General features: G+C 32.8%; 2 protein-coding genes across 5 annotated transcripts; both read right to left on the reverse strand.

Moving 5' to 3' along the window:
- Window positions 1-709: 709 nt before the first annotated feature.
- LOC144559413 (E3 ubiquitin-protein ligase At1g63170-like) lies at window positions 710-4,568 on the reverse strand. Of its 4 annotated transcripts, none has more exons than XM_078308433.1 (6): window positions 4,438-4,568; window positions 4,066-4,152; window positions 2,878-3,722; window positions 2,120-2,245; window positions 1,620-1,929; window positions 710-1,052 (listed from the first exon to the last, which is right to left on the reverse strand). In XM_078308433.1, exons 3-6 carry the CDS (start codon window positions 3,483-3,485, stop codon window positions 825-827), a joined length of 1,272 nt encoding a protein of 423 aa, XP_078164559.1. In that variant the 5' UTR covers window positions 3,486-3,722; window positions 4,066-4,152; window positions 4,438-4,568; the 3' UTR covers window positions 710-824. The 4 variants fall into 4 exon arrangements, with proteins under 4 accessions (XP_078164559.1, XP_078164557.1, XP_078164558.1 ...); XM_078308431.1 differs by having other exon boundaries at window positions 4,066-4,309; window positions 4,438-4,567; XM_078308432.1 differs by having other exon boundaries at window positions 4,066-4,303; window positions 4,438-4,547.
- An 8,445-nt stretch (window positions 4,569-13,013) lies between these two features.
- LOC144559303 (uncharacterized) lies at window positions 13,014-13,940 on the reverse strand. The gene is made up of 5 exons (XM_078308316.1): window positions 13,895-13,940; window positions 13,680-13,787; window positions 13,458-13,596; window positions 13,209-13,375; window positions 13,014-13,118 (listed from the first exon to the last, which is right to left on the reverse strand). Exons 1-5 carry the CDS (start codon window positions 13,916-13,918, stop codon window positions 13,014-13,016), a joined length of 543 nt encoding a protein of 180 aa, XP_078164442.1. The 5' UTR covers window positions 13,919-13,940.
- Between the last annotated feature and the right edge of the window lie 7,974 nt (window positions 13,941-21,914).

Below are 21,914 nucleotides of genomic sequence, written 5' to 3' on the forward strand. Positions count from 1 at the left end.
TTCAGAATTCTGAGATGAGGTAGTTATCTTGTGCCTTGGAGACCCATCTTTATATAGGTTTACACATTTATCTGACAGCGAGTGCAAGTGACTGACACATCTGTTTCAGAATTCTGAGATGAGTTAGTTATTCTCTCACGTCATAGAACATGCGAGTCACGACACGTGTCGTGTCATGATGAATCCAGTCACACCATGGTTTTTTTTTTTTAATTTCCATCCGCTCCGCTCTTATTCGCCAGGAAAAAGAATTGCACTATTATCAATAGTTTGTGTCTATCCCTGATCAAAATTTTGGATCCACCCCGGATTAGAGTTCCATTAGTACGGATATAAATCAGACAATCAAGATCTTAACTTGAGGATACAAATTCATACACTATGCTGAAGCTAAAGGTCTAGGAGTGAAAACAGAGTGGATACAGAGCGGATAGATGTGCGCTTGCAGTCAGTCTGGTGGTTAAGACTCAATTTTGTACTTGAAAAGTCTTAATTTCAAATCCCACTTACTGCAAATTAAATAATTATGCATTTTTAAGTTTTCAACTCCCTCTATATAAATTTTTTAGTTCCGCCCCTGGGAATTCTGAATGTCAAATACCCCAACAGCATCAGAGCAGTTTCAGTTTTCTTAAAACAACACAAGATGTTTCAGAAATTACTACCTGGCACAATCATGTATAGATCAATACATACAATACACAGTATATAAAGAGGCCACTGCACCTGAGGAAACTCGTTAAAAAAGGGTAGCAGTGTATTACATATTCTCTAACTTAAAAAACTATTTACATGAGCAACAAAAAGATAACATTTCGTTGCACCTAAGATTGAGACTCCATGTCATTGCTGACTCGTCGGTCAATATGGCGTCGGCCAAAATTAAGGCCCAAAGGTCCACTAGAGGAGATAGGCACCTCGGCCTTGCAAAGGGGGCATAGTGCATTTATTTTGAGCCATTTGTCTACGCACTCCTTGTGAAAAAAATGAGTGCATGTAAGCTCGCGCAGTTCATCATTATCAGCATATTTTGCTAAGCAAATGCAACAAACCTGAACCAAAAAAAGTTTTAGCATGCAGATTAAAAACAAAAGGTGGGTGAAGGTGAAGAAAATGAGTTAAAGTTGAGAAGATAATGGCCAATGTGAAACACTTTTAGCTCGACAAATAGCAAAAAAAAAGAAGGAGAAGTACAAGAGTACTCTCATAATATTGACCCAAGAATATATCAAGTATAAGGTACAAACAAGTTGGCAATACCCTCTCCTCTTTAAAAAGGACCCAAAATAACCCCTCCTTTAACACGGGAGAATAAATAGAAGGTTGGAGCAACACTTTCACCACTTTTTACAAGATTGTCCTTGCATTAGAGACCCCAGAAGACATTATGCATATGGCATACACCTAATTTGGACTTGCACCTATTCCCTTTTAAAAATTAAAAGTACCCAAACAAACCCTCCTTTTTTCCTCACTTTTTACAGAAAATGAGAAAAAAAAAGATGCTTCCTTAACATTTCTGTGTTTTGCATGGGGGACATGTATAGATTCCTAACTAGCATGATGGGTATATATGAAATTACCTTCAACACCAATCAGAAAAGAAATAAAGCACTCACCGCATCTTCACCAGAGATCATGCGCTCCTTGTCAGTACCAGCACCAATTATACCACCACCATCAGCACCTTGGCTGTCTAAAGGGATCTCACTATTTTCCCTATTGCTGTTGGTATTTATCCTCTTCACTCTGAATTTATATATTGGCAAGGCATTGATTGACTCTTGATTGGCACCTCTGATGTGATTGAGATCCTCTCTGAATCCCATCAGAGATATTATGCATGGTAGACAACAGCATATCATGGCACATAGGATGAATGGCATTGCATACCCAATGCAACTAAAGGTAAGAAAGGCTATACATAACCTAAAATAAAAGAAAGAAAGATGAAAGAACAGCTTATATAGCAATTAGCCAGTTAAAAAAAGCATGCAAAACTTGACAATCTCCCTATCATGCCAACATAGATACAGACCAAATTATTAGCAACTCATTCTAATTTCATGATACAATGTTAACATGGATGATAGCTAAGATGGTAACAATAAATCTTTACCTGTATAATTTGGGTGCGTCAGAAAAAGACGAGCGACCACCGAAAATCCACACATTACCAACGACAAACCAGACGGCAAAGAAGCAATCAAGTGCCATCTTGAAATGATCTACTAATGCATGAATCCTGCCATTTTTAGATTGCAATTTCTGAATATTAGAACAAATTGCAATAAAATTGTGGTCATCCAATGTTTAAGAACATTTACAAATTCAGACCATTTTTGAATTGTATATAGTGTAAACTTCTTCTATAGGATAAGTTTGTTTGGTCTAGCAATCTCTGCTCCAGTATACACTTTTAGACCCAGTACGCCTGGTGTGGCTGGACTAACAATTAAGGTAGCATTTTGGAATTCTTTTAAGCAGGTTGTTATTGAAAAATGCAACTAACACCAACTTGATTGATATTGAATATTATAATGGAAACAATTGGCCAATGCTAGTGAAATATGCACATCGCATGAAAAGCTGACAATTCTGCCGTGCTATTACAGGCTTCCATTATTTTTTTTTTTACAAGAAGCCAAATTAAATCCAACATGTTGATTTAAAAATTAGGTCCAAATTTGCACAAACTGGTTATAAGTAATTTTTCTTGTATTATAATGAAAATGTTGGGGGGAAACTTAGTCTTTTTAATTAACTTAACATTCATTTTATTGACAAAAACGGCATTGTGTTTACTTGAATACGACAAAAAAAGTATTATTACAAAATTTCAAAAAGAAAGCCTGTTTTCTTAAATACTGTTCTTACCTAGGATTTCTGGTTATAACATTGTTTCTCCAAGCACCTTGCAACCTGCTATTGGTTGTAGTAACCACAGTGTAAGAATTTGTCTCCATCTGATTGTTACTGTTACTGGAGTTTAGACGCACAGGTCTCCCCTCCTGCTCAGAGCCGTGACGGTTTCTATGCACATATCTCCAATACAAATGTGGCAAGGTTGCGACACACCCTGCTGTGTACCCGATGACCCATTCGAATAGTGGGGCATGAGGGTGCTCGTGCTTTGACAGAGACAACACCACTATTGCTGCCACAATCTGGAACAAATTCACCACCAACTCGACTGAAATCCAGAGGCCAGAATTCAAGGGGGAGCGGTGCCTCCTTTGAAGGCCCTCCCCTGTTCTTAAAAGGGTTGTGTTTCGCAAATTGGAGACGGGGTTATCCGATGAGGAAGAGGAGGATGAGGAAGGTGGGCCCCGTTCCCCGTTCCCATCAGAGAGTTCTTCTTGTTCTTCACGGTTGTTATTGCTGTGAGTGTTTGAATTGGAAGAGGAGGCACCATTGTGATCTCTTGATATGTCAATTATGTGCTCATGGATTGTGGTAGTACGATTTGAAATTGCGGGTTCCATTAGTAAAAGACTAGTGGTCAGTTTGGGCACAGGTTCAATTTTGGATCCGATCCAGGGTTTGGGTTTGAGTTGAACTTCAGATTTGTTGGTCAATGGGCAATATTATTGCCATAAAAAGTGAAAATCGAGGTAAGGATACAGAAGTAGCAGTATACTGGCACTGATACTTTTCTAAACTTGTGAACAAGAAATGGTTGACTTTCAGTTCCAAATCAAATTGGATAAACCCTAACAAACCTGAAAAGTATAAGAATGGAAAAAAAACCAACCAGTTTGAAAATTTAACAGCTAAAAACTAACTTAAAGAATATTTAAGTAATTAAAACAAACTAATAATGAATTAACTTTGCCCCTTTTCAAATCAAATGGCATATTTGGGTACTTTTTTTTTAAGATTTTCCATGTGCTTCTTATTTAACTTCATAGAGTAAAAAAATTACACGATACCCCAAATCAACACTTCTCTACAGCGCAAATTATATGAGATATAAGCTCAACCTCTACCAATGTAGTAAAAGAGAGATGTGGATTTGTAGAACCAAAAACCAATAGAAAGGAATTAAATCTGCAAGAAATTTACCAGTTATAGGTAGGGGAAGAACAGATGCGCGTGTTTGTCAGGTTTGGCGCTGGTTGATTTCCCAATTTTGAGCTTCTACTTCAGTCTCTGAAAGTACAAACAAAATAAAACGTGGTTGCGTTTCAACTACTCCAATTGAGCTGGAATTTCAAATAAACCTTTTTAACATCAACCAAAACTTCAGTGGAAGGTACCAAAACGCCCCAATTTCTCAAAGGGAGCTAATTCACAAGTCGACCTACACCTCCAATCAGTAAACAAAACAAAAAATAAACGATTTTTTTTTGACAAAACCCTAAAAGAACCTAGGGTTTCTTGTTGCCAAAGGAAACATATAATTTAAAAGAAAAAGAAAAGAGAGAGAAAGCATACCTAATTAAGATCAGCCATTTGGCAATTGTGCGAATCATTGAAGAAGAATCTCTCTCTACCTCGCTGTTGTTTATCTCTTATTTTATTTTGACCGATCGAATTTGAAGTAGAAATTTCTGGCAAAAGCCTGAACAGAATTAGAAGAATGAGTGGAGTCGGAGTAAAATTCCAGAGATAGAGACATGGGCAAATGTGGAATTTCATCAACAATTCATATCACCTAAAGTAGCTTACATTTTGAGTTTAGATTGAGATCGTTCGATCTGCTTTTGCACGAATATTAAAGGATTCCCGTCCATTGCATCTCGAAACGGATTGGCTCAGATTTTGATCAGACGATCTAGATATAAACTTAAAATTTGAGTTATTTCAGAAGACAGGACACATTTCATCACCCAAGTCTTGCTGGGTGCTATCCTCTAGGATATCTCAACTTTTGCGTGACCGACGTGTACGGTGACTATTTGGGGATATCACAGGCGGCAGTATTATTTGTGCTTAGAGATTCTCGCAAAACGTATTTGAACGGTTGGAATTTTGCAACAAAACACTTAAAGTTTGAGATAACTCAGAGGATGCGAATTCAGTGTTGCTCAAAAGGAGAAGGACCAGGTTCTGTCTGTCGGGTAGGTGAGGTTCATCCCTAGACTCGGTTCTCTGTGTATCCGTGAACCACTCAGCTGAAATGAATTTTCTTTGGAATATATTTTTTACTTTAGTTACAAATTATAATTTTCTAAAGAGTAAATTATTTAAACAAGAGTTACATATTAAACTGTATTACTTTGCAAAAATTCTCAAGTAACTTATTATATTGTTATGCATGATACATAATTTTACTTTAAAAAATATATTTTAAGTTGTTGCATGTAAGATTTTTATAAAATTATCTTAATTTAAATTATGATTTTTGGATTTTATCCATAAATTACATGATTGGGTACATAAATTAAGTTTCACAATTGATAAAGTAGAGGTTAACAATGCATTATTCCTACCTAAAAGTATTCCAAGAGGATAAATGGAATTATAAAGAATTGATAGCTATCCTCCGGTTGTCGGTGACCGGGAGAAAAAAAAGCAAATGACATTTATATCCCTCCAGACTCCAGTCCAGTTTCTGCAACAAGAGATGACGGGCTGAGTTTTCACTTTTCAGTAATGACGCTTAAGAAGCTAAAACATTAAAAACTAGGCCTGGGCCGCCTGGCAGTCTCAGTCTGGCACGAATTAAGTAGAAGAATAGTAGATATCAACTCCACTAGTTACGGGTTTTGAAATAATTTAGTGGAATTAGAAACAATTTTGTTAAAAAGAGAATAAGTTGCTTTCATATCACTTCATGACAACACGTTTCAAACTCCACTTCGCATGCACCTGTCTTGTTTGATTTAGTAAAATACTGAACAATAAAAAATAAAAAAAAAGAATTTAAACAAAAGAGAGAGAAATCACAAGAGAAGATAAAAAAAATATTTTATATATTAATCAAAGTCTAAAAAAAAAGATGACATGTCATCTCTTCTTATAATAAATTTATCACGTAATAAATAACTTAGAAAAACTAAAAGTCCAACTTAGAAACTAACACTACATAATAAACTTAAAAATTCTAATCAATTCTTAAAATTTCTAACATAATAAAATGACATAAAAAATATAAATAGTAAAATTTTAAAAATAGTAACATAATAATGTCTCGTAAAAAACACAACATAATTTAATATTACAAGTAATTATCATAGAAAATGAACTCTTCTTCAGATTTGTTCCTAGCCTTTCAAGAAAATTGAAAAACAATTAATCCGTACCGAGTCTGAATCCGAGTTGGAGCCCGGATTTGAGTCCATTCTGAAATTTTGGTTTTCTTCACATGACATGTTTTTTACAGTGGAGATTGGAATTTGATTTCTGGTACGTACTGCCAGATTGGATTGAAGGTGAAGATTTATTAGAAGAAATAGTACAGTGCTTCCGAATTTGTAGCCACAAAAACTATCCAACTAATGCAACAAAGGACGTCAATAAGTCAATTGACTTCACGCTCTCAACAGTTCAAAACAAATATAAAGATTTTTTACACAATAAAAACCTATTTCTCCAACTTCATCCAAAAAAAATTATTAAGAAAAAGTTTATGACAAATAATACAATTAATATCAATTCAAAATGTGAAAATTTTGAAACGTTTTATAATATATTTTTTTTTCTTGAAATGCTTAAAATCTATATAAAAAAAAAAGAACAACGTAATTAATTGCACAACCACCTATAAATAAATAGGATTGCAAACAGATCATATCATTTTAAAAGTTTCGTAGCACCTTAGATACATCAACCTTAAAAAAAAACACCTTAGACACATCAAACACATTTAATTAAGAAAGAAAGTAAGACTATATTTCTTTCCGACAAGATATAAGGAGAGAGAAGTACATTGAATAGTTAGCATTTAATTTTTAAAAAGTTGAAATTTTTAAGTTATTTAATGATTGTTATTAAAAAGAATTCTCAAAATAGATACAACTTTTCATAAATTAAATATACTAGAAGGATCACAATATTTTCTGTATTACATAGAAGTGACTTTTAAACCAGGATCAATAACTCAGAATTCAAGTATTTTTATTTTTTTCTAATAACTCATGAAGAAATATATTAATTTTTCTTACAGCCGCAAAAAATTCGGCATGAAAAATGTTGATCCAGATTATTGTTGCGGTCTTTCTAATAAATCAAATTATATAGTATTATATCTATTTTCAAAGAAATATATTAAATATTTATAATATTTCAATCAGTGTTCTAAATAGCACCGCTATAGCATTTTTGGACTCTAAACGCTAAGCTATGGCATCAAAACGTGCTATTTGAGCTACGGACGCTATAGCGTGTAGCGCAAATAGCGCGCGCTATGCAACATGAGCTGTTTTTTTTTTCTTTTCAATTTATATGGGCTTTGAATAAATGCTCAGATTAGATTTTAACCATGATTTTTTTTTTGCAATTGACGAACTAAGTTTTATATTAAACTATTAATTATTAAATGAGAGATCCATCAAATGAAATTAAATAAGGAAGTTACAGCGCGCTATGCAACATGAGCTTTTTTTTTTCTTTTCAATTTATATGAGCTTTAAATAAAGGCTCATATTAGATTTTAATCGTGATTTTTTTTTTGCAATTGACGTACTGAGCTTTATATTAAACTATTAATTATTAAATGAGAGATCCATCAAACAAAATCAAATAAAGAAGCTACAGCGCGCTATGCAACATGAGCTGTTTTTTTTTCAATTTATATGAGCTTTAAATAAAGGCTCATATTGGATTTTAACCGTGATTTTTTTTTTGCAATTGACGCACTAAGCTTTATATTAAACTATTAATTATTAAATGAGAGATCTATCAAACGAAATCAAATAAAGAAGTTACAGCGCGCTATGCAACATGAGCTGTTTTTTTTTCTTTTTAATTTATATTAAGATTAAGATATTAAGATATTTCTTGATATATTAAGATATTTCAATTTATGCAACATGAGCTGCTTTAAATAAAGGCTCAGATTGAATATATTAAGATATTTCTTGAAATAACAAAAAGATATTTACTATATGGTAGTTTGAATATTTTGAATAGATTAAGATAGTTAATTATGCCATGATGTCTAAGTTATTTTGAAATTTACATAGAAAACAAATAGATTATGTCATGATGCTGAATATATTTTGAATAGAAAAAGATCGATAGTTTATGATATTAATATTACTATGGATATTTTGACTCGCAATTTGGACTTTGTATTGGTTCAATATGAATATTATAATTTTTTAATCAATTTGATATTATTTATTGTTCTATGAGACTTAGATAATGTTGATATTTAGTACAAATATATGATCTAATTTTTATAAAAAAAAACGCTATGTAGCATAGCTTTCGCTATATCGTCGCTATTCGCTATAGCTTTTTTTGTAGGCTTCCTGCTATGACGCGATAAATGCTATTTAGAACCTTGATTTCAATAGAAGAAAATAAATTATAAATATTTCTATTTAAATAAATAAAAAATCTGAAAAATGAAAAAAAAATGAAACCGCAAAAATATTTTGCGTTTTTTTAATTGCTGATTTTAGAATTTCAAAATCGCAAAATTTGTTTGCGGTTTTAGACTGAATTGCAGCAAAAAAAAAATTGCGGTTTTGGTAGATTTTGAAATACTGTACAACTTTGATTAGTTTTTGAAATTTAATTATTTGTTTAGATGTTTATAAAAAAAATTGGGTAATATGGTGACAAAGTCAATATTTTATGTGTCATAATCGGATGAAAAGTGAAGAAATTAAGGGTGTCTATTGGCGTTTATTAAAAGAATCTCTAAAAAAGACTTGGCGGACGTTGACTTGGTGTGACGATGGATGCGCTAATCGCTATGGATTTGTTGGAGCTAGTTTAATTTTGTGAATGAGTGCTAAATGCCGATAAATAAAATAAAGTAGGTAAGTATTGACGAAAGCTGACGTTCACAATTAAATTCCATATACCACAATCAATCCCGAAATTATTATTTTTTCTTTAAGTAAAAACAAGTTATATATATATATAGGAATATGTATATATATATGTAACTCGTAACGTAATAGTTGAGTACTTTAGAGATATTCGTATACCGGCATCAATTTAATTAAGTCTCGAAATGCGAGTTATTAAGAAAGAAACAATTTGTATTTGTATTGTGCACAAGACCTAATTAGCTTATCTTCTAGCCTTTCGTCTTCAGTCGTATAACACTATAACTTTTTCTCGATCTAGTGGTGGTGTGGTGTTGCGTTTTCTCCGTCGAATCTTATTTTGTGCAGCATTTCAATAATGTTAGCTCCTACAAAAGTCTTAATGATTTTGACACGGCACTTTTGGCTCCATGCACTACATTCTTTTACTGTAGAATTGAAAACACGTGATTTGATTTGCATAGCAAACTTAGAATGTAATGTTCTCGTCAAAAGAGTTTGATGAGCATAACTTTAAAAATTTATAAGATTAATTTCAAACAACGAACTCAAATCATTAAAATTCATCTACTTTATGAGTGATGCATGCACATGAAAATTCTAAGAAGTTTTGAATTTATTTAGTATAAAATTAATTATTAGAAAAAAAATAATTTTTTTATAAGTTGTTTTATGTATTCATTTTTTTTTTACTGTTATCATGTATTATATGAATTCAAAATTTTCAAATTTTTGCATATACATGCATCACTCATGAAGTAGATGAATTTCATGGTTTCAATTCATTGTTTAAAATCAATTCGATAGACTTTTGAAGTTGTGTTCACCAATTCTTTTTTATGAGTACATCACACCCCAGCTTTGCTCTAATTTGTGATCTGTATGAATTCAAAACTGCTATGTTAGCCTTACAAAAGTATAGAAAGCCAATTTCGCTAGTTTGTTGACAAATAGGATATGTTTGGATAGACCAAAAATAGAAGCGACATAACTCAAAATTTAAGATTTAAACAGTGAATAAGTAATCTTAATATAATTTTAGTTTGTAAAAACTAAAAAAAATATATGTACTTAGTAAAATAATAAAATATAAAGAAAGCAACTGCTAATTAATTTGTAATTCATAAGATGCATGAGTTTGTAATCTTTTATGTTTTTGAAAAGCGACTTAATTTTGTTGTAAATCTTGAAAGAAAAGAAAGTGACAGTTTGAATTTGTTAGCTAATACATAAAATTACTTCCTCATTCCTCCTAGATCTATATATATAGGGCTAGGTCTAGTAAAATCCCACTAATATAATATAATATAATATATATTTCACCGAGCGGGCAGTGGGCAGTGCACTGCCTTTTGAGCTGAGCTGATCTATTTTGAGTTTTCACTTTTGATCAAATAACAAGGCGGAGACCGAAAAAGGGGAGGTAGTATAACTGGTTAGAAAAAAGTTATAGAGTTGTTGTACCAAAAGGTCAAGAGTTCAATTTTCCTCACGACTTCGCAGTTTAGGGTTTATGATTTAGAATTTAGGATTTATCGGAAGGTGTTCGCCAATAAAACCGCACTTTATCAATAAATAATTAACTAGCTTAATTTCTGGATCTGCAATTAATTCTGCATTGCAATATTGCATTGCGTTTCGTCCCTAGCTGGTGACCTTCTGTAACCAAATTAAACACTACAACAGATCCGACTTTCTGTGACCAGTTTTCCGGTAGCAAAAAGTGTAGGATTTCATGATGCGGCAAGGCAATAAACTCAAAAATTTTAACCTTCTTACAAGCATCTACGGATCTACTTTATTATGCTAATTCTATTAAAGCAATTCAAATGTATGCAAATGGATATCTACTCATTCATTCATCACAAATCTATCTACTAAAGGTGATTTGGATATACCTCTACCAAATGTCAATTTGGTAAATAGAGAGAAGTCGAATTCTCTTCTAGATCTCTTGGATACCTTCGTTTGTCGAAACGGCCTCCTAGTGTTCACCTTGAACTAAACAAGGATTAGAAAAACCTTGCTAGAGGTCTTAATCTAATCTAAGCTTAGAACCTAGTTAATAACCCTTCTTGTTCTTCTACTAATTCTTCATTAGAGAAATCAATAATATGAGAGAAAGAGGGATGGCGGCTAGGAGGGAGAGGAAGAGAAGGCAATAAATTTTCAGAAAATTTATTGCTTGCTTGAATACCTTCTCTACCTCTCCTTATATACAAATATACTAGGGTTTCCATTGTGTAACCTTCCTAGTATAATTCTCTTTATTAAAAGAGACAAGCCTAGCCGCTGCTACAGTACGCGCTACAGTAACTGCCTCAACTCATATTCATTTTGGGTTTTAATAAACTTATGTTATAATAATGTTTTGCACATTATTAATTATGTGTCATGTATATTATACTATATAATACGTACCATATTATACCAAATTATATACATGCACACTTCTCATAAATTTATTTTCGTTTTAAGCAGTCATAATATTTATTTATCACATATATATTATTTCATGTCATATGAAAACAATATACATCATATAAATAAAATATCCTTCTTGTTTCTCGTTCAATTGGTGTGACCTATATGGAGGATCTGTGTTATGTTGGCAATGGCATAAAACATTTTATTACCATAAACTATAAGCGGTATTCTAGCTATACATTATAGTTACCCAAATAACATAGATGTAAAGTATCTTTTTTACAATACATGATCCTTTAAAGTAACGTTACAAATAACATTACTTGTGTCCATTCCTTGCCACATGATATTATGAATAATATACAAAGTCGGACCGTGTCATCTTTGTATTATATTCGTTTCTTGGTCTCTTAAGTAAATTATAAATATATAACTGCACTTCAGTTATATTGCATGCATTATAATTCTACTTTACCAAGGGGCCTATAAAATATCATCACTCATTATAAATGAGGGGCAATGATACTATTGACATATAACTTTCTCCCGCACAAGTTATATACAAGGAACTAATATTTTTATCACCACTTATGATAAGCAGCTTTTAATACTAATTACATTATATACTTCTCATGTGAAAAAGAAATACATCTCATATCTTAGAATTCTGAGACACAATGAAAATATTAATGACACTAACATAACCCATATAATATTTTCATTCGTTAGGTCTATTCAATATATGAAACCTTTCATATACTCATGTTATTAAACGATAAGCCTTTATCAACATTTATAGAACTACAATGTACTTTAATCAACATGACAAACTTATCATGGTATATTAGTGTTCCATGCTAATAACCAAGTTTGTGAATATTTTAGAGATTTATGTTTGTCATCATATAGAGTTCTATGGTTCAAGACCAAGAGCATCTTCTTGAACACTTCTAAAGATAAACATAAATTTCATGGAACAAAATGCATGTAGCATCCAATTCATAAACATAACATATAAAAGTGATCAACATAAGATAACTTTTAGAACACATATCTAACAGAAAGTCCAAGTGCCGGTCATAGATAGTTACAACGATCGTCGAAGCTCATTTCCAGTCGCTGTAAGCTTTATCGAAAATACCCGTCTGATGATGTCACTGGTCGCTGAATGACGTCAGCCGGTCACTGATAATATTTGTGGGACCATTGTTTTGTCGTTGTTTTTTTTGCTAACGTCAGAAAAATAGGTACCTACGACCAAAATAACAGTCGCTGATAGTTTTTTCCTGAGACAAAAAAAACGGTAGCTGATACTTAAATTTGCACCATTTAATAATTGGTATGACATGTACTAACATACAACATAATACACATACAAGACATCGATACATGCATACACATAATACAACATAATATCAATACATACACATAATACAAGATATCGATACATACAAAATAGATATAAACATAAATATCAGAAAACTGTATACTATATCATAAAATATAAAAAATGAAATGACAAATAATGTAAACATAAATGTAGAATAACATCAAGTAACAGATAATCTAAATGTCAAGTAATATCTAAACCAGGAATGTCAAAACAAACATCCGAATAAGATATAAATACCTAACCACCTAAGCAGTACCATCGCCGCCGACATCTGAGAACTGCCCCTCGTCATCATCGTCGTCATCCTGAGATGCGGGTGGCGAGGCCTGGTGCGAGCTCGAACCTCCAGCCTGTGAGGTTGTAAGAAAGTAGTTTAGATAATTATGATTTATGGATTTAGGGTTCACAATTAAAACATACTTAAATATCAAATTTCGTACCCGAGAAACTCTCAACCGAGCCTCCATCTGATCAAGTACCCGAGAAGATATCCTGTCGATATCTTCTTCTATGAGATGCGGAGCTAGCGGCATAGAAGAATATGACTGTGAAGAATGCGACTGAGAACCGCTAGACCCACTGGAGCGAAACATGCCTCTCGTCTTGCCTAGAACATTAAAAGTAAGACAATTAGTATTATCTGACAAAACTAAAAATAAATTTTAAATTTTAAAGAATGTTTATTTTACCTAGAGCACCGAGACCATAGTTATCACCGTGAACATTCTGATCATCAATGCCCGTAGAGTACCAGAGGTCGCTGTCGTATGTGGGCCATGTGTCTCTATCCGGTCCATACTTCTCCGTCATAGCTCTCTCATATTTTAGCTGCAAATTTTATAAAATATAACAATAATGTTATGTACAACAGGAACCATGATATTTTCTAAACGATTCAAAAGTATTATTACCTGTGCATTTTTAGCCTTAACATTAATGTATTCCCCCATCTTCTTTTTCGTATGGGTAGGCTGAAACAACTCACCCGACCATCTGGGTTCGCGCCCTTGTGTTTGCTCCTGTTAAGAATTTGAAAGACCATTTCATTTAAAAAAATATTATCAAGGTTAGTTCGATTAGATTCAATTGGAAAGAAAATAAATTAATTCAATGAAAAACAACTTACGAAGCGTTGTTTGTGAACAAGCATGTTCACAGAGCCCGTCGTGGCCACTCAAGCATTGAATCTCCATACTGCTTGGTTGTTGCCCCTTTGCATTTATTAAGCATATCCTTCAGCTGTACATCAGCTATCCTTCTAAATGTACTCCATGGCTCACACTCCGCTACATCCAATGCAAATTAGTAGTGCTTCTGCAATGCATAGTGGACAATTAATATCGTTTGTTAGCTTAAAAAAAAAGGAAACTAGTAATTATTAGAGGTTTTGTTTCAGAAAATTTTACTTACCAAAAACTCTGCCTGGATAACATCCTTATTATCCTTTGAGAAATCCGTGTATCTGGAGTACGGGCCAGGATAATTATTTCGTACTTCCTGCGAAATAATTTTGGCGACATCCTTCGTCTTCTCCGGGTGCCCTGTATCAAAAGTCCTGCAAATAGAAATAATCATTACAATCACTACAATTAAAGCATAATTACTATATAAAAAAATGAATATTACTTATAACCCGCCAACCGAAGCACTGGACGCAAACTCGGATTTGGAGGTTGGCTCTGTTCGGGTTGGCTATATGCTTCACCATGCATGAACCAATTGGTGTAAAAAGGTCGGAACCCCGATTTCATCAGGTGTTTTTCGATAGTTTCCTTATCCAACCATCGGGTACACTAACACTTGGCACATGGACATGTTAGTTTGTAATAATCTAAAAGTCAATAATACGATAATTTATCATAAAGCTTTGTTCATGAATTGAATGTTTAATTATATATCATTTTGTTGCCATGAATATTATTGAATTATGATTCATTTCGAGTTCATGACTGGAATTGTGAAACTCCATAATAAAGATTATATATATTCTTAAGAAGTCACTAACCGAGGTAATTAGCAGGAACACTAATTAGCCGTTACTAGGTTAGTATGTGGATTAAAAGATGGTTAAGTTTTACAAACCATTGACACGAGATGTCATTTTAATCACATAGATACATGTTCAAGGAACATGATATTTGACAGACCTCGAATGAAACATTAAATAGAATTGTGTTCGTGTCATTAATGTTTTCATTCAGTGTCAAGTTCTACAGTACGAGGTATTTATCGTTCCTACTAAGTAATATGTATGTGTGAGTGTTATCTAACGTTGTCCGTAAAAAGCAGTTATAACGGTAGCATTTTCATGTGTGTAGCTTAGCTGAGGAAGTGATAGTCTACCAAAAGTACTATTTGTCCCTCGTATTTTATACGAGCTATAGCATCACTGGGCCCCTTGGTAGAGTTAGATTATCTGCATGAGATATAATTACAAGAGTAATTATATTTGATAGTCTACTCAAGATCAAGAAAAGATTCAGTTAATAAGGATGACACACATCTACCTTGAAACTGATCTGATAGCTATGAGACAGAAGAACAGACACAAGTAAATTATTTACTGGATCGTGATATTGTACAGTACAGCATCATCTGTGTAATTGGATGGTCATGATGTATACTGCCAGATGCCACTCATGATTATAGAAGTTAAAACAGTTTTAACTCTATTTACCAACATAACACAGATCCTATTGGGTCACACCATATAGGAGCTATTCGGAGAATCTTACTGATTAATTATAAATTGATTGTAATTAATATTAAGATGGTTATAATTAATTATACGTGTTATAATTAAATTATATTTGTCATGTAAAATGACAAAGCAAAAAACTAATGGTTATAATTAGTTATACTTGATATAATTAATTATAATTAATTATACGTCATTTAGAATGACAAACAGAAACACTGGTTAGTTTATAAACGTGTTTGACATGTTGTATAAAAATTACCAAACGAAAACCGCAGACGAATATAATTGTACATGACAATTATACATATTTGATTTGGATAGTTACTATTTACTATTCCTTTGGGTTAATGGGTTTAGGATCCATTAAACAAATCCAACCAATATGAAATAGCAAAATCCAAATTGGATACCTCTACAAAAGGGCAAATTGGTAATTTTGGCAACTTCAGGGGTATTTCGGTCTTTTTGCGAACCTCCTCGAATGCCTATAAATAGAGGGGCATAGGTGAAAGAGAAAATTCACTAATTCACGTGTTAATCTGATTACTTCGTTAATTGGAATTTCTCTCTTTCTCTGTTTACGGTTTTTCAGATTGGTGAATAGTGTTTTACCGAATTTCGCGGTATTTCAGATTTTGTTTATTAGTGAATATAATTAAACAAAAGTCCATGAATAGTGTTTTTGCTATATACCGCGGTTTATAGTATTTCTGGCAAAAAAAATAAACTGCTCTCTGGTTAGTCCTGGTGGATAACCAATAGAGGTATCACACGTGTGATACTCCGAGTCGATTTCTTCCCTGGTGTAGCTCTTCTCGCTCGGTCTGCATTCCAACTGTGATTTGGAAACAATGTATAAATTGTTATATTAATCTATTTAATTGGTAAATAGATTTAAAGCTTTAGAAAATCAATTATGAAGTAGATTTGTAAATAGGATTAAACGGATCTTCTTGATTCATTTAATCCGTAGGTTAAGTTAGATGTAAAAATTCTTGTTTTACTCTTTCCGCACCTTAAGGAAATAAATGAGTTTGAACCGTCAAAACCCCAACATACTTAATCAATGGGTTTGAATCGTCAAAAACCAACAGAACACCTAATACGATCACCACTAGTTATATTTTCTTGAATACTGTATGCATATTCAAAAAAACCCTCAACACCCTTAACAAATGTGGGATTCATTCGCTTGTTCACGTAACGAGGACCGTACATCCAACTACGATCACCCTCCATTTCTCCTAATCATGACATACACATTTATAATTAAGACATTGTATAAACATGACCTAAATGCAATAATTAATAGATAACATTCTTGATTACTTAAGTTTTCTAACTACACCTTAGTTTATTCAATTTAAAAGAACAAGAAATTCTATTAATTTACCATTCAAACGAAAATTTTGACTCAAACAAACAAAAAAATCAAGATCTATACTTTAGACCCTCCAGACATCATCAATTGATAACGGACCATCTAAAGCAAGTCATGGAAGAAACTCACAATTTAAAAATTGAAATCACAATCAATTGTTGCATCATCCATGCAATATGACTTGTATACAGCCATACAAGTGGCATCTACACTACATAAACTATGAATTTAAACATACGTACCAGATAGAGAGAGAGGACGCTTCGCTTGCCTGGCCTTGCTTTGCCTTGATTAGGTTTACATAAAATTAAATGCACACGAGGTCAAAACTGAACTTGAAGTTATGCCTTCCTTATATTTTGACACTTCAATAAAATAATAACATTAAATATAAATAGGTCCAAAGTGGTTAGTCTTTTGGGGCTTACAAAGGGCCGTTGTACAATTCTATCCCACTCTTTGAATGCTATATCTTAGTAGTGAAGAAATGTCTATGGATCTAGTATTTAAGGAAAATTCGGCAGCATTTCTCCTTAGTTCCCCGAGTACGCGTTAGAAACACATCTTTTTGGACATGTTTCAATACGTACTCGTAGGAACAAAGAAAAATGATACCAAATCTTTCGTAAATACTAGATCCACAAACATTTCTTCACATCCTAAATGAGACAAGATATTCAAAGAGCAGTCTCAAAATGGGGACTATTCAAAATTAATCCCTATTGGATTAATTTTGAACGGGTATAGACCTAAAAGGCATACTAAATGTTCTGATTTAGTTGGATCATAAAACAATACTATACTAATAACTACGTATTATACTACACAATTAAATGAAACCAGGCATTCAAAGAGAGAAAACTTGCCTGACTACAAGCGGGGGTTCTGCTTCTCTGTTATATTCTTCTCTCTTGGGACATCAACTAGCAAAGTAGAACCTTCTCTGTTTTCTCTAACTCTTCAAGCTCCTCCTATGAATACAAATTAGAAAAACAAATTAGGCAAAAATAAATTAGCACATGCAATTGAACTCAAATTTGATAAATCATAATAGAATCAGAGTTTTACTTGTATGCAAATGTAAACCTATAGATTGGAATTCGGTAAACAACTAAGATATTCTATAGTATCTGATAGTATCTAAAAGCTACCTTACAACCTATATGATATTACCTATTCGATTATTGTATATGTTTCTTTAGTTATATATTGAGAAATTAAATGTCCTAGAAGGATTACAATATTTTCTGAATTACATAGAAGTGACTTTTGAACCGGGATCAATAACTCAGAATCTAAGCATTTTTATTTTTTTTCCAATAACACATAAAGAAATATATTAATTTTTCTTACAGCCGCGAAAAATCCGGCCTGAAAAATATTTATCCGGGTTATTTGTTGCAGTCTTTCTAATAAATCAAATTATATTGTATTTCATCTATTTTTAAATAAATATATTCAACATTTCTAATATTTCAATACAAAAAATAAAAAAATTTAAAATTTTCTGTTTTTAAAAAAAAAAAATACAAGTCTGGTTAACCATTAACTGGATATGTTATTTTTTTTTTAAAAAAATATAACTTTCCGGTTAACGGTTAACCGAATATATTGTTTTGAGTCCGGGAATCCATTAACCGGAAATTTGTCCCAAATCCGGTTATTGGATAACCGGTTTGGGTAGTTTTCAAAATTCATTCGGGATTTGGATATTTTCTAAAATTTTATTTATTTTTTGGATATTAATAAAAAAATCGGTAAATAGCCTAATACCAAATTACCAACTAGCAAAGCAGAACCTTCTAGTCAAAGAAAATTGTCCAAATGGAAGAAATTGATTGAAAAACACATGCATTTTTGCTAAAGAAATATAAAAAAATTACTATTAAAATTTATTTATTTTAGTGAGGGCACATCTGAAAAAAAAATGGAACCTCTGCCCAAGAACCTTAATTTACCTTTCAGACCTATCATGTAAATTTTTAATCAAAGAAAATTGTCCAAATGGCAGAAATTGATTGAAAAACACATACATTAATTTTTGCTAATGAAATATAAAAAAAATATTATTAAATAGAACTGATTTATTTTAGTGGGTCACACCTTAAAAAAAAAATAGTAACATCTGTCCAAGAACCTATATTTGTCTTTTAGCCAAATCAAGTCAAGCAAATTGTTCCAAATGGCAGAATTTGGTTAACTCCTAATTAAAAATTAAAAATTTGTAAAAAGTAGAAGATTGTTATTGCTGTGACAAATTGTGCCTCTTAATTGATTCATTCTCCTTCTTGTGAGCAAAATTGAAATCAGACCTAAGCAATTGACATCAACGTTGTAACCGATGATAGTAACATCAATAGTTAAACTATTTTAATTGACTTCTAAATTGTAATAGAAAAAGATATGCTATGCATCCCCAATTAATCTCAAAACAAAAGAAAGGTGCTATATGCATGTATATCTTCACCAAAGAAGACAGACAGAGAGGTGCTAGATACAACTTGACATATGACAATCACTTATAGTACCGATTTCATAAACCCTCGAATTCAAGATAATTTCACAAATTCAGAAATTAAGAAAAAACAAACCCTAAATTCAAAGAGCAGTTCGAGTACCTATCGCAAAGAGCAGCGGTCGGGCACAGGTGGCGGTCGGGCAGAGGCAGCGGTTAAGCACAGGACCCTTTTCGTGTTTCTGACGAGAGCAAGATAGACAGAGTAGAGGGCGCACGGGTCAGAGGAGAGAACAGCTCCAAGAGCGGATCAGAGGAGAGGAGAGAAGAGGGTGTGCGGGTTTCGTCGGAGAAGAGAGAAGAGGGTGGCGCGCGGGTTTTGTGGCAAAAATTTGGGGCGGCAATGTCTTCTGTCATCTCTGGCACACGAATAAGGGTTTTACTGTGAAAATTTTCGACGCGGCGCTAAAAAAAAAAAAAAAAAAACTATCTGCGAACAGCGAAGGCGCTGCTCGCAAATACAGTTGCAGATAGCTGATCGTCGCCGTTGTTTTTTTTTCCTTTTTTTTAGGAAAAAATCGATTATCTGCAACCGGCGTCAGCACCAGTCGCAGAAAAAGCTTTCTGCTGTAGTGAAAGCGGGCCGGGCACTGCTTAATTTCTTGTGATTTTGTTGAAATCCATTTTTACTTAATTCCATGACAACTAATCTAATTAAGAGCTCAATTTAATTTAAATATATATAATTTATAATCGTCTTTTCCTAAGAAACCGGTGAACTAGCCTAGCCAGCTAGGTCGAATTGAAGAAGCGATCGACGATCATGTTTCTTTTCTTACGCCTACAACGTATATACTATATACTCTCTCTGACTGTGCAGTGAAAGAGATTTGTTAATTGCTGGTCCCACATGTTGACAACAGTGAAAGAGATTTGGAGCAATTCGGAATTTCCATTTGTTAAAATTGCAAAAAGAGCCCGACAAAATAATCGCTCCAAATTCTGTCCTAGTACTCGATCAGATTATCATTAGCTAGCTAGGAAGCGCCTGATTGATTTTTGGGAGAAACAGAAATTGATGAATTTTACTGCCTTTCTGGTGAGTGGTGATCAGGTCTTAAATATGTGCATATGCAGTGTAAAAGTAAGGTTAATGGAAGTTAAAATACAGTCTAGCTGGTTCTTTTGTGGCGCTTGGCTCTGTTATCTGGTACCTAAGAGTTTAATTTACATAATTACATTCCCCATTTTTTGGGTTCTAGAAAAGAAAATGTTTGGAAATATAATTAGCATAAAGGAACCTGAATTTACATGTTGCATGCAAAACTGAATTTTTTTTTTATTTTTTTTTCCAAATAAATGACCATATATGTACTAATTTTAACAGCTGCACTAATAGTGTATTTTTGCTCGAACAGCGAGGTCGCAGAAGTATAATATTGGTAACTAATAGTGCAGTCCGTAATAAATTAAAATTGGTACAACATAAAAAAGAAAAGAAAAAAGAATTACATAACAACCTGTTACGAGCGTGGGTTGCATGAATTAATATGTACATTATTGGAACTTGAGAGGATTCATAGACATCCTTCTAGAAAATTAGTAACATTTCTCTTTTATTTATTTTTGTTATCAATTAATGTTATTTGTTGCGTTTCCTCCAAATAAAGGGAAATAAAAAGAGCAGATGCTCTCCAGGTTCTCAAGCAAAGTTTGTTAATACTTAATATATGAACATGGGGAATCAAGCTAGAGATAGAGCTAGCAGTAGCACATGCGAGCGAGACTGACATTCCTAAATTAATTCCCAAGCAAAGATAAATTAATTAATTTGTTAAAGAAAATGTGGATAAAGAAATTAAGGATCTTCAAATCAATAACTAGTAGCTATATATATAATATATATAGCATGATTTTGCTGATTTACGAACTGGATCCTCTATGGTAATATATATTATGCATGCCACTTCAAAAGGCAAGATGGAGATATCACACTTCCACGCACTTCCACATACTCGGTTAATTTCATATCACAAGTCGCATTACCAAAGGGTGCTTTTTGAAGCAGCCCAAAATTACGAACCAACCGATATACAGGCCTAATTCTAACATTGGATGATGGGAGCCCAAAATTAAATTAAGTGCAACCTTATCCCATATTCAAATCTCCGATCAATTTTTTTAACTCTTAACTACTTTAGATCAAAACCATCTTTTACAAAATCGCTAGTGCATATACAGCTGTCGCTAGTTCGTGCATGCAAGTTTTTTAATTTAGAATATTAAAGTCTTTAAATCTAACATATTAAGAAGAAAAATAAAATATTGACATAAGTATAACTAGAAGCGACTAATTGTCCACAGATTTGATTTGTACGAATACTGTAAAACTACTTCTACATGCTGTATAATTATACAATATATCACATAAAATATATCAGTTAATCACAAAACATCCAGCAACTATTTCTAAATCTATACATATATCTATCATCTGTTCAACAAAACCATAATATTCACCACACACAGCATCTGTTCAACATAAACCGTAATATTCACCACAAAATAGCAAACCTAATTATATCATTCAACATTCAGAAACAAGGTTG

This window comes from Carex rostrata, chromosome 9 (assembly GCF_964058835.1).
Source record: "Carex rostrata chromosome 9, lpCarRost1.2, whole genome shotgun sequence".
Classification (NCBI taxonomy): domain Eukaryota; kingdom Viridiplantae; phylum Streptophyta; class Magnoliopsida; order Poales; family Cyperaceae; genus Carex; species Carex rostrata.